Source organism: Lathyrus oleraceus, chromosome 5 (genome assembly GCF_024323335.1).
Source record: "Lathyrus oleraceus cultivar Zhongwan6 chromosome 5, CAAS_Psat_ZW6_1.0, whole genome shotgun sequence".
Lineage (NCBI taxonomy): Eukaryota > Viridiplantae > Streptophyta > Magnoliopsida > Fabales > Fabaceae > Lathyrus > Lathyrus oleraceus.
In genome coordinates, this window is record NC_066583.1 from 581114574 (window position 1) to 581134630 (window position 20057).

The 20057-nt window shown below is 34.6% G+C and overlaps 2 protein-coding genes across 2 annotated transcripts; one reads left to right on the forward strand and one right to left on the reverse strand.

Moving 5' to 3' along the window:
- The first annotated feature begins 218 nt into the window (after nucleotides 1-218).
- On the forward strand, nucleotides 219-1787 carry LOC127082199 (GDSL esterase/lipase At1g23500). Its single transcript, XM_051022436.1, has 4 exons — nucleotides 219-477; nucleotides 696-826; nucleotides 965-1195; nucleotides 1281-1787. The coding sequence occupies exons 1-4, from the start codon at nucleotides 219-221 to the stop codon at nucleotides 1785-1787; spliced, it is 1128 nt and encodes a 375-aa protein (XP_050878393.1).
- A 16531-nt stretch (nucleotides 1788-18318) lies between these two features.
- On the reverse strand, nucleotides 18319-19154 carry LOC127086642 (histone H2A.2-like). The gene is made up of 2 exons (XM_051027436.1): nucleotides 18812-19154; nucleotides 18319-18723 (listed from the first exon to the last, which is right to left on the reverse strand). Exons 1-2 carry the CDS (start codon nucleotides 19019-19021, stop codon nucleotides 18475-18477), a joined length of 459 nt encoding a protein of 152 aa, XP_050883393.1. The 5' UTR covers nucleotides 19022-19154; the 3' UTR covers nucleotides 18319-18474.
- Nucleotides 19155-20057: the final 903 nt, after the last annotated feature.

Here is a 20057-nt window from a genome sequence, read left to right on the forward strand (position 1 = left end):
TATTAAGTGTATTTATGCTTAGCATTATAACTTAAGATATATAGTTAAAAATTCATCAAACACGTTTATGAATATTAATTAGTTTCCTAAAAGTTAAAACAAGAAAAATATATCAACGTAGATTTAGTATATATAAATACCTTAGTGATGTTCAAGAAAAATAAATACCTTAGTGTGGTTGACACTGTATTATAAGAAAATTAGAAATGAATAGTAGAATGAAGAACTTAATATGGGTGAGGTTAGCGACAATTTTTCTTGTTTTATTTGGCAGAGTATCTAATATTGCAATTGTAGCAAATGCCAATGCAGTATATCCTGCAGTGTTTGCATTTGGTGACTCAATCTTTGATACCGGAAATAATAACAATCTTGCAACTGCTTCTAAGTGTAATTTTCCTCCCTATGGAAGGGATTTCTATGGAGGAGCTGCCACCGGTAGATTCGGTAACGGCAAAGTTCTATCAGATGTGATAAGTAAGCCTTCACATTCACAAGCACTAATAATCCATTCTCATTTCATGTTATTATATAACTATCTCGGCCGTAATGAGTGTTAAGAATTTTGCTGCTTATAGTATTACATGTCGAGTCGAAGGATTAGTCTATGCATTTCTAGCAGAAGTTTCACAATTTATAACAAAAATATACATAGCTAAAGACTAATAGATTTAATGTCTAAAATTTGTGTATAGCGGCGGCTATGGGAGTGAAAGACACGTTACCAGCCTACCTAAACCCACAATTAACGGCTAAAGACCTTCCTACCGGAGTATGCTTTGCATCAGGCGGTTCAGGATTAGACGATTTGACAGCAAACGCGCAGGTGAACTAATAGAGTAATACTTAGTTTGTTGAAATTTCATGCATGCATACACATGCACACGTTGGAATCGTGCTACGTGCAAACGATTTCTGTGTTGGATTTGACCCGTCCGTTTATAATGAATATTTTGTGTTGTAGGGAGGAGTTTTAACCATGGGAGCTCAACTGAATCTGTTCAAACAATACATAGAAAAACTGAGAGCAGCAGTTGGAACACATAAATCATCAAAGATCATATCGAAGGCGTTGTTTATAATATCAGCAGGAAACAACGATGTTGCATTCGCTTATTCTTTTACTATTAGAAGAACTTTGGTTTTCAATGTATATGCGGATATGTTAGTTGAATCAAGTCAAAATTTCCTAAAGGTTTGTATGAGTGCATTTGTCATTCAAAATTTCATCAACTTTTTCTCTTGAGATTATAATATCAAACCCTAACTACTAATTTCAGAGTCTATATCAACTGGGAGCACGACATGTGTGGGTTCTAAGTACAATACCATTGGGCTGTTTACCTGCAGCTAGGTCTACATTCGGGGGATCATTAAGGGCATGTGTAGATTTTGAGAATGTATTGGCACAAACATTCAATGGCATGTTATCGTCTTCGGTTTCCAGCCTCAAGGCCTCTCTTCCAGATTATGATGTTAAGTTTGTTGATGTTTATACTCCAATGCTTGATATCATAACGAATCCTTCTGCATCAGGGTTCCAAAATGTGATGAATGGATGTTGTGGAAGTGGAACATTTGAAATGGGAACATTTTGCAACAGGTTCACTTTCCAATGTCCAAATACTGCAGCCTACTTTTTCTGGGATGTTGCTCATCCTTCAGAGAGAGCTTATCAACTCACTGTTGCTAAACTATTACATGCTCAAAACTATGATCTCACTAGTCACCATGTTGCCAAAGCTCTTCATCCTTTGAATGTATCAAATATTAATTTTAATAACTAATTTATTTACTATCAATAACTGTAGGATTAACTTATCTGAATGAGCTTTGTTTTAATTTCACTTTTAAACGTTGCTAATGAACGATAGAATAGTATTATTATTGTTATCCAAAGAAATGTAATGAAATGCACGATCGATTTATAATTGTTACAACATATGTTTCCTTTTCTTTTCTTCTTCCATGTTCTTTACCTGCCATTAATTCTTTGACTATTATATTAGTAATACATTAGCTTGGTCTGTTTTATTTCTAAAGTTCTAACAAAAAATGATTCTAAAACTTTGTTAACTTTATTAAATTACTTATCTTTTTGTATAAAATAATTCATATAATATTTTTTAACTATAAATAATTTAAATGGTTGAATCATGTAGACAATATAATGCTGGAAGATTTTTTATAAATAACTAATTTTTTAAAAAAAATTATAAAAATATACATAAATTCAAAAAAATTACATAAATGGGCAATTTTTGTCCTAATGAACACATTGGCGCCATCCTAGATGGCGCCTACCCTTAAATTGCAGGGCAAGTCGCCACTAGGAGTGGCGCCTACTCCTAGTTTTGTATTTTTTTTAATTTTTTGTTTTTTTAATTTTTTTTTAATTTTTTTTAATATGTTTTTTATTATTTTTTTAATTTTTTTAAATCTTTTTTAACTTATTTTAAATTTATTAATTTATATTTATTAGAAATTATATTAATTTATATTAATACATATATATAAATAATATTATTTACAAGATATATATATATATATATATATATATATATATATATATATATATATATATATATATAATTTATATATATTAATTTAATTTATAATTAAATAATATATTTATAAATTATTAAAATATATTAATTTATATACATGTAAATAAATAATATTATGTATATATTTGTAAAATACACAAGATATATATATATATATATATATATATATATATATATATATATATATATATATATATATATATATATATATTAATTTATATATATATATATTAATTTATATTAATAAACACAATATATTTATATTAAAATAATACACAAGACAAATATTATAAAATTTAATTAAAATGCATGATTTTTTACATATTATGCGGTCCCTGGTACGATCCGCACGGGGAAGGTCTAACTACTCGTCTAGACGGCTCACGTGGTGGTGATGCTTCCCTATTCCCACCCCTAGTCGTAACGCGTCCCCTTGCCATTTGCCGTTGTGGTTGGATCGAAGTCCCTTCAATGCTGTAGGAAAGGCGGGTGCCCTCTGCGCCCTCAAAGCTTTGTCTCGGTGGGACAAACTAACTCCTGTTGGGTGCGCCTTCGAAATGTGGCCTTTGGTAGTTGAGGGTTGAATCGGGTTGGCTAAAGAACAATGTCTGTTGTGGTGTGTATTAGTCTTGTTGGTAATCCTCTTGTATACCTGTGTCGGGGCTAAGTGGAGGACTGGAAGAGCCCGGGACATCGTCGTGATGGAAGTGTTGGGATTGGTGTTGGTGGGGGGATTGAGTTTGTGGTAGGTGTTGGGACTGTTGATGGTGGTGGGAATGTTGAAGTTGGTGTTTGTAATCTTCATGATATTGGGGTTGAGTTTGTGGTATGTAATGTTGATTTGGTTGGGGGTGGACATGTGTTGTGGTGGTTATTGTTGGTAATACGGTGGTGGTGGTTGTTGTTGGTAATACGGTGGTGGTGGTTGTTGTTGGTAATACGGTGGTGGTGGTTGTTGTTGGTAATATGGTGGTGGTTGTTGTTGTTGGTAATATTGTGGTGGTTGTTGTTGTTGGGAATATTGTGGTGGTTGTTGTTGTTGGAAATATGGTTGTTGCATTCGGGGATCGTCCAAATAGAACGGGTCAGACACAATCATTTCTGGATTTGTATTTGCTCTATACCAATCCACATATTCCCTTGTCGGCTTCATTTCGTTGGGCGCCACCGGAAATTGTAGAACATAGTGGGCACGCTCTTTCCACATTTTACGGAACTCCTTTGCAAATGTCTTCCAATTTTGGGCATACCACTGGTGGCTGACTTTTTTAAGATGCCAAGGTTCCAAAGACATTGGGGGGCCTGGGATTTCTTGATGCATTCCGAATTGCAGTTTGACACGGTCACTTTGGTGCATCTCCACAGTGGTGAACCGCGTGATAGCCGTTTTTGCTGTCCAAACAGCTGCATCTTCGGGGTTGGGTTGATGTTCCAATCCCAAATATGGTCTCCAAATAAACTGCAAAGAAAAAAATAAATATGTTATTTATTGAGAATGCTTGATATTAATAAATTAGTTAGAAGATGAATGATTTAGTGGTAATACATCTTGTGCTCGGAGACGATCCAAGAGTTGACGATAAAATATTATTTTATTTTTCGGGGTAAGACTGTAATCTAGTCCAGTTGCAATGAACCTAAACAAAAAAAGATAAATAATATTATTTAAAAATATTTATAGAATAAATATACAAAATGAAATAACATCATAAATTTACCTAGTTGCGTAGGGGAAGGAGTAGTCGTTAGGATTTTCGGGGGCTAGCCTCGGCAATCTCCACCACCCCCATGTTTGGAGCAAAAAAGCACATCCAGAAAATGTACAGTGGTCATTTTGTGCATTTTTACACAAAGAGCTATATAGGAAAGCCGATACAGCAGAACACCAACTATACGTGCTTATTCTATCTATGTCCTCGAGCAAACTCAAGTACATAAAGTTTATGCTATTTCCTGTGCCTTCGGGAAATAGCAAGTTCCCAAATAATAACATAATGTAAAACCTTGTTTTTATTATTTTTTCTTGTTCGAACGAATCCTCAGTCAAAATTATAGCGTCGTGGTAGAATTGGAGGCTCGATAGTTTAATACCCTGACCCCTTGCTTTCGCAGATCCCTCACCCTCGACTAGATCTACGCCCAACATTTGAACACATAGTTCGTTGGGCTGTTGAACATTTCCAGTCACAGGCTTACCATCTATTCGAAAACCCAAAAGCATGTACACGTCCTCTAGTGTGACGGTACATTCACCAGTTGGTAGGTGAAAAGTGTGTGTCTCTGGTCTCCAACGTTCACACAAAGCAAGAATAAATTTCACATCAATTGTGGCATTTACCACATGCATAACATGACCGAACCCCGCACGCTCTATGTAAGGTACGCACCATGGGTCTGGATAAGCCATAGGGTGTGAACATTGACAAAATTTCTTGGGATCCTTTAAAAACAAACAATATAAACAATCATTAGTTTGGAGTTTTAAAAAATAAATTATAAACATACGAAAGAGGCAATGTTCAAGAAAAACTTACGAATGAGGCAATGTTCGCCCTAGTGCCTCTGTGTTCTTGGCCCATGGTAAGAAGAGACATGATTGCAATGTAGAATGTAGGTTTGTTGATGAAAAGTTTCGTCGGTGTTCTCTGAAAAAAAGTGTTAGTGGATGATGAAAATTTTCAAGAATGACCTGCTATTTATAACCGTATTGCAAAGTTGGGTGAGAATCTTACAGGCTAGGTGGAGCTGCATGCATGTCTTCACATAAGACACGCCTACTGCATGCATCAGTAGGTCAAGATAAGACATGAACTCGCCACTCTAGGTGGCGAATACATTGAAGTCTTGTCTTGTCTGAGAATCTTGCAGGCTAGGTGGAGCTGCATGCATGTAATAATTTTGACACGTCTACTGCATGCATCAGTAGGTCAGGGTAAGACATGAACTCGCCACTCTAGGTGGTGAATAATTGAAGTCTTGTCTTGTCTGAGAATCTTGCAGGCTAGGTGGATATGACTTTGATGGATAGGCATGCGTGAGAATCCAAGAGGCTAGGTGGATATGTTAGCATGCATTGGTACAGGTTAGGTTGCACTTGTCTTGTCTAGGGGAAGGCTTGGTGGATGTGTTGCATGCAAAAATATGACACGTCTAACGCATGCATCACAATTGAATATGTAATCTAGGCATGCGTGAGAATCTTGCAGGCTAGGTGGATATGACTTTGATGGATAGGCATGCGTGAGAATCTTGGAGGCTAGGTGGATAGGTTAGCATGCATTGGTACAGGTTAGGTTGCACTTGTCTTGTCTAGGGGAAGGCTTGGTGGATGTGTTGCATGCAAAAATGTGACACGTCTAACGCATGCATCACAATTGAATCCATGTATGTAGGCATGCGTGAGTATAAGTATTCACACAAATTTTCACACAGGTATTCACAAAATCTTCACAATATCTTCACATATCATGGCATCTTCATCACAATACAAAATCAAAGCTCACGTGAATGGTGAGACTTATGAATGTGATATGTCTGGCTTCCTATTTAGAAACACCGATTGCACTCGTTTTTGTCTAAATAGAGGAGCTGACTTCTCTTATCTGAAAAAAAAGATTGAGTTCAAACTTAGACAACCTGTGTCCCAAATTTTTTATCAACAACCTTTTTTTCTGAAAATAACTCAGTCAGGTTTTATAAGTCATTGATTCAAAATGACATGGAGGCACAATACATGTTTCGTAACCATGAGTATTCTGGTTACGATTATATAGTGTTGTACATTGTCTTGGAACAATTTCAACCAACTCAGAATATTCAGTCACAGGTTATTGATCCTGTGGTTGATGACGAACAAGATGTTGAACACCCCGTTGAAGACGATGTGGTTGATGATGCAGAAGACGTGGTTGATGACTTGGTGAACCGTGATTCCGAATACGAAGACGAAGACGGAGACCAAGTACAAATACCTATAGTGTAACGCTACTCACCGCCTGCGCACTTCACAACCCTTAACTTGGGCGAGGATGAGCCCTCATCAGATATGTTCTACAACCCATATATGAGGTCTGATGAGGAGTTAAAGAAGGGTGACCAATTTTGGACCAAGGAAGAGTGTCTGTTAGCAATAAAAAACTGGCACTTGAAAAACTGTGTTGACTACGATGTTAACAAATTAAACCCTGAAAGATACGTTATTTTATGCAAAAACCCGGAGTGTGGGTATAAGTTGATGGCATCATACAAGAAGAAACATAATGCGTGGGTGATAGGGTCCATTTCTCAAGCTCACACTTGCGTCAACACAAACATGGCACAGGATCATCGCAAACTTAGCCATGATATGATCTGCCATTCCATAATACCTCTTGTTGAAGCTGACCCGTCACTCAAGGTCAAAACTATTATCTCCCATTGTGTTGCTGTTTTCAAATATACACCGTCGTACAGAAAGGCTTGGTTAGCGAAAACCAAGGCAATTGAACTGGTATACGGTAATTGGGAGGAATCATACAAACAACTTCCGTGCTACCTGGCTGCACTACATTTGTATTCACCTGGGACGGTTTCTATAATGGAGACCTTGCCGGCACAATCCCCTGACAGAACTCGTCTAGAAGGTAATGGAATATTCCATAGACTTTTCTAGGCATTTTGTCCTTGCATCATCGGTTTCACATTCTGCAAGCCGCTTATTCAAGTCGATGGAACTTGGCTGTATGGGAAATACAAAGGATCGTTACTGATGGCGGTCGCACAGGATGGAAATTCTAATATTTTCCCAATAGCCTTTGCATTGGTAGAAGGAGAAACGGCTGTTGCTTGGAGTTTCTTTCTTAAGAATCTCCGAACGCACGTGACTCCACAAGCCGGCATCTGTGTGATTTCTGACAGGCATGCTTCTATAGACAGTGCATACAATAATCCAGCAAATGGTTGGCATGACCCCCCGTCTACGCATGTCTACTACATCAGGCATATTGCTCAAAATTTTGTGCGGGAGTTCAAAGATAAATTCTTGAAGCAAAATTTGATAAACGTGGGGTATGCATTAAACCAACCTGGATTCCAATACTACCGCCGGGAAATAGTGTTAGCAAATTCTGATGCAGGGAGGTGGATCAATAATATTGACAGAGCAAAGTGGACTAGGTCATACGACGATGGGGTGAGGTGGGGCCACATGACAACAAATCTTGTGGAATCAATGAACGGCGTCTTTAAGGGCATATGTAACCTCTCGGTAACCGCTTTGGTGAATGCGACCTATTTTCGGATGGCAACGTTGTTCGTAACAAGAGGCAAGCGCTGGAATGCAGTGTTACAGACGAGTCAAGTATATAGTGATGCCTGCATGAAGTTTATGAGGCAGGAATCTGCCAAAGCCAGCAGCCATCGGGTTACGCAATTCGACCGCCATGGCCATACTTTTAGTGTCAAGGAAACAATTGACCACAACCAGGGGCTGCCCAGACAAGAGTATAGGGTCCTAATACCAGACTGTTGGTGCGACTGTGGTCAATTTCAGGCCTATCGTATGCCTTGTTCCCATGTCATTGCAGCGTGTTCACACACCCACTTCGATGCATTGTCGCTAGTATCTCCCATCTACAAAGTTGCAGCATTGCTAAATGTATATGACAATCCCTTTTCGGTGGTAGCATTGGAGGCATATTGGCCAGAGTATGACGGGGAAATTGTTTGGCACAACGATTCGATGCGGCGGAATAAAAGTGGTCGCCCAAACAGTAGGCGCATTAGAACTGAAATGAACGTCGCAGAGAAAATGCAGAGGAAGTGTAGCATATGTCGACAACTGGGGCATAATAAGAACAAATGTCCATATCGTGGATCTAGTTCCACAACATAGTTTTCATATTCATAACTCTGTGTACCAATGCTATTTATCAATAAAGTTTACTTTTTATTCCAAATAGAAGATGACATTGGAACAACAAACACAAACATCTAACATTAGAACAACAAATACTAAAACAAAAACAAATACTGGAACAAGAACAAGTACTAAAACAAGAACAAGTACTAGAACAATAACAAATACAAGAACAACAACACAAACAACCATTAAAATCTAGGAAATTACAACAGTTAACACTATGTCATCTGATCCATGCATCATTTGGATGCAATCAATGTCGCTTTCAACTTCAACCCACCAACACACCGTTTCTCCAGTTTCAAATGAGAACTTTCTTCTAAGCCTCTGAATCCTTCTGATGATTTCACCAGGTTGGTAATCTCCCTCTAACCAAGACATCAAGGACCTTTTTAGTTGGTCCAACAAACGGATGTTCCAAAATTTCATCTCCATTGGGGGTTTGACAGGCGAGAAAATAACATGCCCATCCCTTTTTAAGATTACCGGTTCAGGATCCGGCCGCCTTGATGATGTTCGCTGCCATGATGACGGTCTAGGGGATGCCATGAACTCAACTTTATAGAGAAAGTGATAGGAAAAAGTGATGAAGAAAATGCAAGGAAATAACACTTTATTTATAGAAAAAAATCTAGGTTGTACACCAATGTACTTAACCCTAATTAGTGTCGCACTTGATTAATTAGTCTTAGGGAGAATTAGGGTTTGAATTAGGTCATAACTACCAAACCCTAATTATAACCGATCAATAAACCCTAATTATAATTGATTAATTAACCCTAACATGATTAACCCTAATTCTCCCAAAAATTTATAAATAATATTATTTAGTTATAAATTAAATTTATATATATATATATATATATATATATATATATATATATATATATATATATATATATATATATATATATATCTTGTAAATAATATAATTTATAATAAATATAAATTAATAAATTTAAAATAAGTTTAAAAAAATTTAAAAAATTAAAAAAATAATTAAAAACATATTAAAAAAAATTTTAAAAAAAGTATAAAAAAAAAATTAAAAAAATAGGAGTAGGCGCCACTCCTAGTGGCGACCTGCCCTCCTTTTAAGGGTAGGCGCCATCTAGGGTGGCGCCAATGTGGACATTAGGGCACAAAAGTGCCCATTTATGTAATTTTTTTGAATTTATGTATATTTTTGTAATTTTTTTGAATTTATGTATATTTATGTATATTTTTGTAATTTTTTTTAAAAAATTGATTATTTATAAAAAATCTTCATATAATGCTGGTCCTAATTTTATTTTTTTTACAATTTTTATTGTTTTCTTGTAGTTAGTGTTTAGACTAATTCATTCAATTTGATTTTAGGATTTTGATGTTAACAATGATATTAAATTTGTATTGGTGTTAGATTAATTTGATTTTACTATTTTGGTAATTTAATTGGACTTTTTTACAAAGAAACTGAACATATTTAAAAATGAAAAAGATAGAATTGATAGTTCATTTGTATGTATTTCATGAAAGTTATATAAAAGTTAAATTCTTGCAATTTATTTAATAGTAATTGATTTGTGTATATTTTTTAAGAAGTGATACAATAATTGAACATAAGAATATTAATGTTTTTTTTTAAGAATAAACATCTAAAAAAGTGAAATTATATAAAAATAATATGAATTGTGTGTATTTGTTTTAGAAGTGATACGAAAATTGATGTTTTTAAAACAAATACAAAATCTTAAAAAAGTGAAAATGATATACAGAAGTCTAAGATCATCAGGTTTAGGTAGAGAATATTGAAGTCAGTCGGAAAAATCATGAGTTCGCCATTAATCTACCCATAAACAATTTACAAACTAAAAAAAAATATTCTCATCTACTTCTTTCACTATTATTGACACATCGGTAAAAATATCATCATTATAGACCAAATAACAGCAAGTCAAATCATAGTAAGATCACTCATAAACTTAGCTCTACCACCTAAAGAGAGGAAAAATTAAAAAAGAAGGCTAGTGTTAGAAGTAATTCATATTCAGTAGTAGTATTAGTTTTGTTAAGCATAACCTAGCTAGTGTAGGTTAGCATTTTTGTCTACGTAGCATTATTGTTTGTGTATGTAAACAAGTGTAATTGTCAATAGAGTGGCAGTGTGTAACCATTTACTGTAACTATTTTGAAGAGTAGTGGAAGTTTGTTGTTTCAATTCTCTCTCTCTCTCTCTCTCTCTCTCTCTCTCTCTCTCTCTCTCTCTTCTTCCATCTTCATCTTCTTCATCTTCTGCACCAATAATTGGTATCTAGAGCTCCGGTTCAGATCCACAGGGAAACACATGGAAACATGAGTGAATAGTGAGGTGTTGTGTGATAGATTTCTTTTCTTGAATTTGTATTAAACTTTTGATCGGAATCGTAACAGAATCACATTTCTTGATTCAGCGGGATTGGGAAACACTAGTGTTTGGTGAGATTTGAGAGGTTGAAGATGAACGGAAACGGTAATCTGAGTACTAAATTTCCAGTGTTCGATAGCAAGAACTGTAATCGATGGATGATTCAGATGCATGTGTTGTTTGGCGCTCAAGATGTTCTTGATCTCTTCAATGACAGTTACATTTCGATTGCACTTCTGGCAAATGCAATGGATGCGCAGAGGAATGCTCAATGTGATCTGAGGAAGAAGGTGTTGTTCTACATCCATCAGTGTATGGATGCAAATCTATTTGATAAATCGCTTATTCGACAACGACGAAGACTGCATGGGACACACTGGTACAGTGCTACGGCGGTGATGCATCAGTGAAGAAGGTGAAGATTCAGTCTCTATGTAAGTATTATGAGAATCTCAGCATGAAGAACAATGAGAAGATACCTGACTACATCTCTAGAGTGATTCTGATCATAAAGGAGATGAAGTCGTATAGAGAAACTCTCTCTAAAGAAAATATCATTGAGAAGGTACTTAGATCTCTTACTCCTCGGTTTGATTACATTGTTGTAGCAATTAAACATTCTAACAATCTTATCACCATGAGAGTTGAAAAGCTACAAAGCAGTCTAGAGGCATAAGAGTTGCGTTTGACTAAGAGAAACTTTGAGATGGAGGTAGAGCAACAGGCTCTGAAAGTAGTTTCTAGTAAGAAATATCATAATAAGTCTTGGTCATAAGCTAGGAAGAGATCAGATGGTGCTCAGAATCCAGAAACCTCAACTTCTAAAAGGCAGAAGAGTGCTCAGAAGGGGAAGGATAAGTATGACAAGAGGAAAGTTTAGTGTTACTGTTGTAAGAAGTTTGGGCACTTCGCTGATGATTGTTGGTCAAACAAGGAAAGGAAGTCAGAAGAAGCAAACATAGTCAGAGGAGATTTTGATGATGAACATGTGTTATTCATGGCTTCTAAGTCTGATTATGCGTCTTTGGGAGATTGGTGGTACATGGGCACTGGTTATTTAAATCACCTTATTGGAAATAAGAAATTGATTGTTGAGTTTGACTCTAGTAAGAGGACCAAGATCATATGTGTTGATGATAAGTATCTGAATATTGAAGGAATGGGAAATGTCATAGTAGCTCTTAATAATGGTAAAATTGCATTGATTCAGAATGTGTGGTATGTTCCTGGCATAAAAAGCAATTTGATGAGTGTAGGTCAATTAATTGAAAAAAGTATTTTTAGTTACCATGAAGGACAATATTTTGAAGTTGTATGATTGTAATTAGGAGCTGATTATAAAATCAGAACATGTAAGGAATGGAACATTCAAAGTGAATATTAACATAACGATGCATATGTAAGACTTGATGATGCATTGTTAAGATTGAAGTAGCGGCCATACGAAGATGCTAGAACGAGATTGATGTCATATTCGACATGTATTACTAAGATGATTTCTGAGAGAATGATAAAGGAGTGGAGGCTATGAAGATGAAGTATAAGGGAGAAGACAACTTCGACTTTACATCTTAATATGTTAAAGGAGTGGATACAAGTACCAAAAGTATTGGCCTTTAGGGCTTACACCAACACTTTCTTGGGTAAAGTTCGCCCTAGACGTAGGTGTGGTTTCACCGAACTGGATTAAAAATTCTTTATGTTCTTTATTGCTTTAATTGTTATTTGCTATTTATGTTGTAAATTAGTTATTTCTAGTATGCAATGTCTCATACATCCTATCTAACATTTGTCCCCAGAATCTGCCATTTGTCTTAAACTGGTTGTACACATTATCACAGGCATCTGGTCCAACATTTTTCCATGCCTGAACAGAAGTTGAGTGCTTCAGCTTGCAACTGATATGTATTATGCTTATGTTATGGACAATGCAATTGTTTGTTACTTTTGTTATCCCATTATATGTGATTATCACCAAAGAATTGGTAGCTTCCACTGGTGATCTTTTTTGTATTTTATCTCCAACATAGTCAGCATCACAAAATATAATTATATTATAATCATTTCTTTTGTTATAAAAAAAGTTAAGATTAGTATTCCATTAGATATCTAAAGATTCGATTAACAACAATTAAATGAGATTCTTTAGGATGTGATTGGAATCTAGCATATAAACAACAATTAATAAAATATGAGGTCTAGAAGCAGGGAGATAGAGAAGTGAATTTAATTTAATCTCTTGCTAATAATAATACTTGGGACCTAACCCCTCTCCTCCATAGTAAAAAAGGCATAGGTTGTAAGTGAATCTTCAAGCTTAAACTCCTAGTTAATGGTACCATAGAATGACACAAGGCACGCCTTGTTTCCAAAGGATTCATTCAAACAGGGTGCATAGATTACCATGACACCTTTAGCCTTGTCATTAAAATGAAAATCATAAGACTTATTATGTCTATAGCATCAAGTCAAAAAAAAAATTACAGCAACTTAACACCAATACAACTTTATTGCATGGTGATCTAGGCGAAGAAGTTTACATAAAAATACCTCATGGGCTAAAAATCTCTAAACAAATGAAAGAGAATTTGAGTGTTACAACTTGCAACCGATATGTATTATGCTTATGTTGTAAACATCGCAATTGTATGTTACTTTTTATTTCCCATGATATGAGATTATCACCACAGAATTGGCAGCTCCGAGTGATTTTTATTTCTATTTTATCTCCAACATAGTCAGCATCACAAAATCTAATTAGATTGTTATCATTTGTTTTCTTATAAAACAAGCCAAGATTAGTAATCCATTTAGATATCTAAAGGTTCTATTATCAACAATTAAATGAGATTTTTAGCCCATTATTTGTGATTATCACCAAAGGATTGGTAGCTTCCATTGGTGATTTTTTTTGTATTTTATCTCCAACATAGTCAGCATTACAAAATATAATTATATTGTAATCATTTCTTTTCTTATAAAAAAAGTTAAGATTACTATTCCATTAGATATCTAAAGATTTGATTAACAACAATTAAATGAGATTAACAACAATTAAATGAGATTCTTTAGGATGTGATTGGAATCTAGCATATAAACAACAATTAATAAAATATGAGGTCTATAAGCAGTGAGATAAAGAAGTGAACTTATTTCAATGCCTCATTAATAATAATACTTGGGACCTAATCCCTCTCATCCATAGAAAAAAAGGCATATGTTGTAAGTGAATTTTCAAGCTTAAATTCCTAGCTAATGGTACCATAGAATGACACAAGGCACGCCTTATTGCCAAAGGGTTCAATTAAACATAGTTCATAGATTACCATATCGCCTTTAGCCTTGTCATTTAAATGACAACCATGAGACTTATTTTGTCTATAACATCAAGTCAAAATTGGTTTTTACACCAATTTGACATCAATATAACTCTCTTACATGATGATATATACGAAGAAGTTTAAATGAAAATGCCTTTTGGGCTAAAAATATTTAAGCATATGGAAGATAAGTTAAGTGTTATAACTTGTAATCGATATGTATTATGCTTCCGTTGTGGACATTATAATTGTTTACTTACTTTTGTTTTATTGTGATATGAGATTATCATCAAATAATTGGCAGTTTCTACTGGTGATTTTTCTTTTTATTATATTTTCAACATAGTTAGCATCACAAAATCTAACTAAATTGTAATCATTTATTTTCTTATAAAACAATGCAAGATTGGTAGTATTGTATTAACAACAATTAAATGAGATTCTTTAGGATGTGATTGAAGTTCGCCCAACGAAATATTGTAGTTACAAGACAGGGATTTAATGTGCATGTTCCCAATACGACATGCTCCCACTCAACAAAATTATCCTCTCCCTCGTAACAAGGGTCGGGCCAGAAAGAACATGACATAGGCCATTTTCGCTTCAACTAATATTAGCAAGGATTTTAGGGGCAACAATATAGGATCGGCGAGAGGCCCAAAAAGGAAGTCTCGGCTAAGGATATTCACATAGCAGACAAAGTCGAGCGTTTAATTTCAACTGCTAGTGCATCGTCATCTATTAGATCTGATAAAACGACTATTCGCATCTTACGTCAAGTCAAAAACGGCTTTACACATATATCATAAATAAGTCCAACTACGCCTTTTTACTATGATCTCATTCTCAAAGTTGAATTAGAAAAGCTCATTACCTTGTCATTATGTATTTCTTGTTTCATCTTGATACATAAATTATATTAATAGAGGAAGTTTAGAGCTAGGAAAGGAGAAAAAAGGGAGAGAAAAAATCAATCAAAAAACACTTGGGACCTAAACCATCTCCTCCATAGCAAAAAAAAAAATATAGGTTGTAAGAAGATTTTCAAGCTTAAATTCCTAGCATAATTATACCATATAATGATACAAGGCACACCTTGTTGCCAAAGGATTCAATCAAATAGGATGCATAGATTACCATGACACCTTTAGCCTTGTCATTAAAATGACAACCAAAAACTTCTTTTGTCTATAGCATCAAGTCAAAATTGGTTTTTACATCAACTTGACCTCAATACAGTTTTTTTACATGGTGACCAAGACGAAGAAGCTTACATGAAAATACCTTTTGGGCTAAAAATATTTAAGCATATCCGAAGAAATCAAATGAACTAATATTCAAAATATGGACGTTGATATTATTACTTTTGTTTTCAAAACGTTGTTATTTTTCATCCGAAAACCATCCTAATTGGATATATTTTATAGCAATATATGTCATATTTTCGTCCGGTCAAACATCGTGACCATCGTCATAATGGTCGTGCCAAATTCTCTTGGGTTTGCTACTATTATGGTCGTTAAGGTTATGTATAACCTTATTGCTACAAATTGTATGGTAAACCATTTTATTACTGTCAGTCTCATCCTCAATGGAAGGTAAGAGATGATGTGTGTCATTAATAAGTTTTTCGATCTAAGGCTGAGACTTTAAGTCATATTGTTGATACATCTTTGAGGGTCTCATCTTTTGAAGATTGGTATTGCGACAACGAGTGCTTTAGACACATGAATGGAGAAAGGGGAGTCAAAGGCAAAATTGTAAGGGAAAGGGAAGTTAGACTCTCATGGCTCACGTGTATGAATCGTGTGCTTCTAGTTAAGGGACTCATTGTTAATCTCATTTGTATTAGTTAACTTTGTGATCAAGATCTATGTGTTAACTTCAATCGATCTAAATGCATAGACATTGAAAAAAATCATGGTCAATTAATAAAGGGATTCAGATCAACAGACAATTGTTATATATGGATTCCTCACGAAAAGAATCAACCTATATTGTGTATGATCTCCAAGACTGGTGAAACTAAGCTATGGTTGGCCACTTAAATCTCATAAGTATGAGAAAGATCGTCCATGAAAGGCTATTATTGGTCTTCTTGATCACAAGTATGAAGAGGGCAAAATTTATGTTGAATGTAGGAAATCATACCAAGATGCCACACAAGAAGGTTCAACATCCTAACATAACTCGAGTACTTGAACTGCTTCATATGAATTTCATGGGCTTGTGCAAGTTAAAAGCCTATGAGATAGGAAGTATGTCTTTGTTTGCATTGATGATTTCTCAAGGTACATGTGGATTGAATTCATTCCTGAAAAGTCTGATACTTTCACTATCTTTGAAAGTTTGTGTCGACATTTGTGTCGTGAGAATGGAAAGGAAATTGGTAAGATTATTAGTATTCGCAATGATTATGGAAGAGAATTTGAGAACTCAAATTTCTCAAATTTGTGCACTTTTGAAAGTATGGTTCATGAGTTTTCGGCTCAATCACACCTCAACAAAATGGAGTTTTCGAGCATAACAAACGTATTTTACAAGAGATTGCTATAGTATGCTTCATGCCAAGAATCTTCCGTGCCATTTTTCAATTAAGGCAATGAATATTGTTTGTCACGTCCACAACTAGAACAATTATTTGTCATTTATTTTGCTTATTTGTTATTTATTGGTGCGCCTTCTTATTGTCATGGCATTATTTCAACATCATGTTACTGGTCTCACTTACATCTCACTTCAAGTTAAATGAAAGTGATTTTAACCGTGTATCATATCTAAGTCCAACGACGTGCATTTTAGGTATGATCTCATGCTCATTCTCGAAGTACACAATATTTTAACATAACGATGCATATGTAAGACTTGATGATGCATTGTTAAGATTGAAGTAGCGGCCATACGAAGATGCTAGAACGAGATTGATGTCATATTCGACATGTATTACTAAGATGATTTCTGAGAGAATGATAAAGGAGTGGAGGCTATGAAGATGAAGTATAAGGGAGAAGACAACTTCGACTTTACATCTTAATATGTTAACTGAACTCATTAGCTACATCTCCAACATCTGTTTAACGGAACTCATTCAAGCTGGAATATGACCGGCACGAAAGGGAGAATATGACACAAGCCCTCGCATTGTTACGCATGGATAAAGTTTGGGGGGAAACTGTTTTATGGCGGCTAGATGGGCCAACAGATGCTTGCTATGTTGGGGTATTACTCTGGGGATGAGCATAGGAGATTCATGTTCAATATACATCAAACGGCTCCCCGTATCCTACATCTAAAAGTACAAGTCATTTTAACGGAATGATCAAGTTGTTTTATAAGGCTTCAACCAGAGCAAGCAGATGTCATATTTGATGATGCCATATTAAGATGAAAGCAAAATAAAGATGACAATAGGTAGAAGGAGGATGATGTCATATTCAAGGATGTATTGTTAAGATGATTTCACATATAATTATAAAGCACCAAAGTAGAATGGAGAAGACAGCTCTAAGTTTAGATCTTAATATATTTACATAAACCATTAGCTACATTCCAAACATCAGCTAGGCAAAGGAGCAAAATATGGGTCTTGATTTTATTATTTCATCAAATGGTTAGCTAGCATAATATAGGTCATGAATTTGTAAATTTAGTGATCTCATGTTAAGTTAGACATAAGCCGTTTCAACAGATTAGATGATGCCTTGTAAAGATCTTGCAACAACCAAATGATATGGCAATAACTAGAATGTTGATGATGCCATCATAATGGAGGAAGTATCGTAGTAAAGCATTGGAGGTTAAGAAGGTGAAGTAAAAGGGAGAAGACAAGTTGTAATACAAGTAGATCTTAATATGTTTACAGAATCCATTAAAATACATTATGGGCATCCAGTAGGCAAGTTCACCAAATGCTTTGCGGGCCAACTTACTTGTAGTATCAATGGGTTGTTATTTTTCAATCCCTAAAACGACCTAACTGTATATATGTGATGATATTAGAAATGAAGAATCTATAAAATTAATCTGAAATTAACATCCACTAAATCATAAATAAGCAAATCGGCAATTGAATCCGAATGGTGCATGTGAAATATCTAACCTTCAAAAAAGTGGATGGAATAATAAATTAGAAAGGAGTGTGGATCATAAACAAACACCAGCAAAGCATTGTGTATTAAAAATAAAAGGATTTCATTAACTAATGACATTGGAATTACATTGATTGCTTGTTATATATTAAAAAGAGAGAGACGCCTAAAAACTAAGATTAAGAGATATCAACACAGAAGGGAGAAGCAAAATCTAAGCTTTCTTGGGAGTTTTCTTGGCCTTTGATGGAGATTTAGGTTCCTTTGCAGAAGAAGAAGCACTTTCAGTCCTCTTAGGCAAAAGAACAGGGTTGATGTTAGGAAGAACACCACCATGAGCAATGGTAACACCAGCAAGTAATTTTCCAAGTTCTTCATCGTTCCTCACAGCCAGCAGCAAATGTCTTGGACTAATTCTATTCTTCTTGTTGTCACGTGCTGCGTTTCCAGCCAACTCAAGAACCTTCACATATTATATAAATACAATTCATCAGAATTACTAACTAACTAATAGCAATCAAAATATAAACAGAAAAACGAAAGTAATTTACCTCAGCAGCAAGATATTCAAGAACAGCGGCCAAGTAAACAGGAGCACCGGTACCAACACGCTGAGCATATCTTCCTTTCTTCAAAAAACGACCGATTCTACTGACGGGAAATTGAAGTCCGGCTCTAACAGATCTTGTCACCGATTTCTTCCTTGGTCCTCCTCCTTTCCTTCCACCGGCTCCTTTCTTCACCTTTGTGCTTGCGTCCATTTTCTGATTCCAATTAAATCACTGTGTTCTAAGAATTTGAGAGAGAATTCTGAGAATTGGAGATAATGAATGAGATATATTTCCGATAGGCGTTAGCAAGGTTTTATACTTTCGCGGTCATTTTCAACCTATTGCTTTAGAAACAAATCCACCGTTGGATTTCAACTTATCTGTGGCTCACTATGACTTACCTGCCGATCCGCGTCTCTTAAAACTGACCAATGGAAAGCAAGTTAGGTGGTCTTTACTTTTTCTTTTTTCTATTTTGAGTTTTGGCTTTATGTAATTTTGTATTATTTTCCCCATGAACCAAACAACATCCAAACTCACGTTATATTTACCATCTCATTTTTAATGTCATTAATAGTATTTTTTTTTATAAACAAAATTTATTTTATATATGTTATACTTATTTATAAAAATTTAATTGAAATATACTGACAGTGTAAAAGACTTTTACATAATCAGTTAATTATAACCATTGGATATTAGAACAAGTTTGATTTTTATTTTTAAAATCTATAAATTAATGCAAACGGATGATGGTGATGAATCGATGCTGTAAAAAATTTTACACTGACAGTGCATATTAATTAATCCCTATTTATAAATACTATTATAATTACTTACATAAAAAATGTTTTTTTAGTTATATATAAAATATACTACTTAAATAATCATATATATATATATATATATATATATATATATATATATATATATATATATATATATATATATATATATATATATATATATATATATATATATATATATATATATATATCGGAAGTTAAAGAAATATCAAAGATATAGTCTTTTTTTAAAGAAGGAAAATGTTTTTTTTAGCTATTGTATTTGTTTAAAATATAATACTTGATAATCTCTAGAGTTGTAGGATTGACACAAGATTTAACATTGTTGTGTAGTTAGAGATAATTCACTCATGAACAGTAAGAAGCTCTATATATGGTGTTTAGTATAGCGAATTGAGTCTCCTCGTCAACCTCATGGTTGAGATATTTCTAAGAATCTT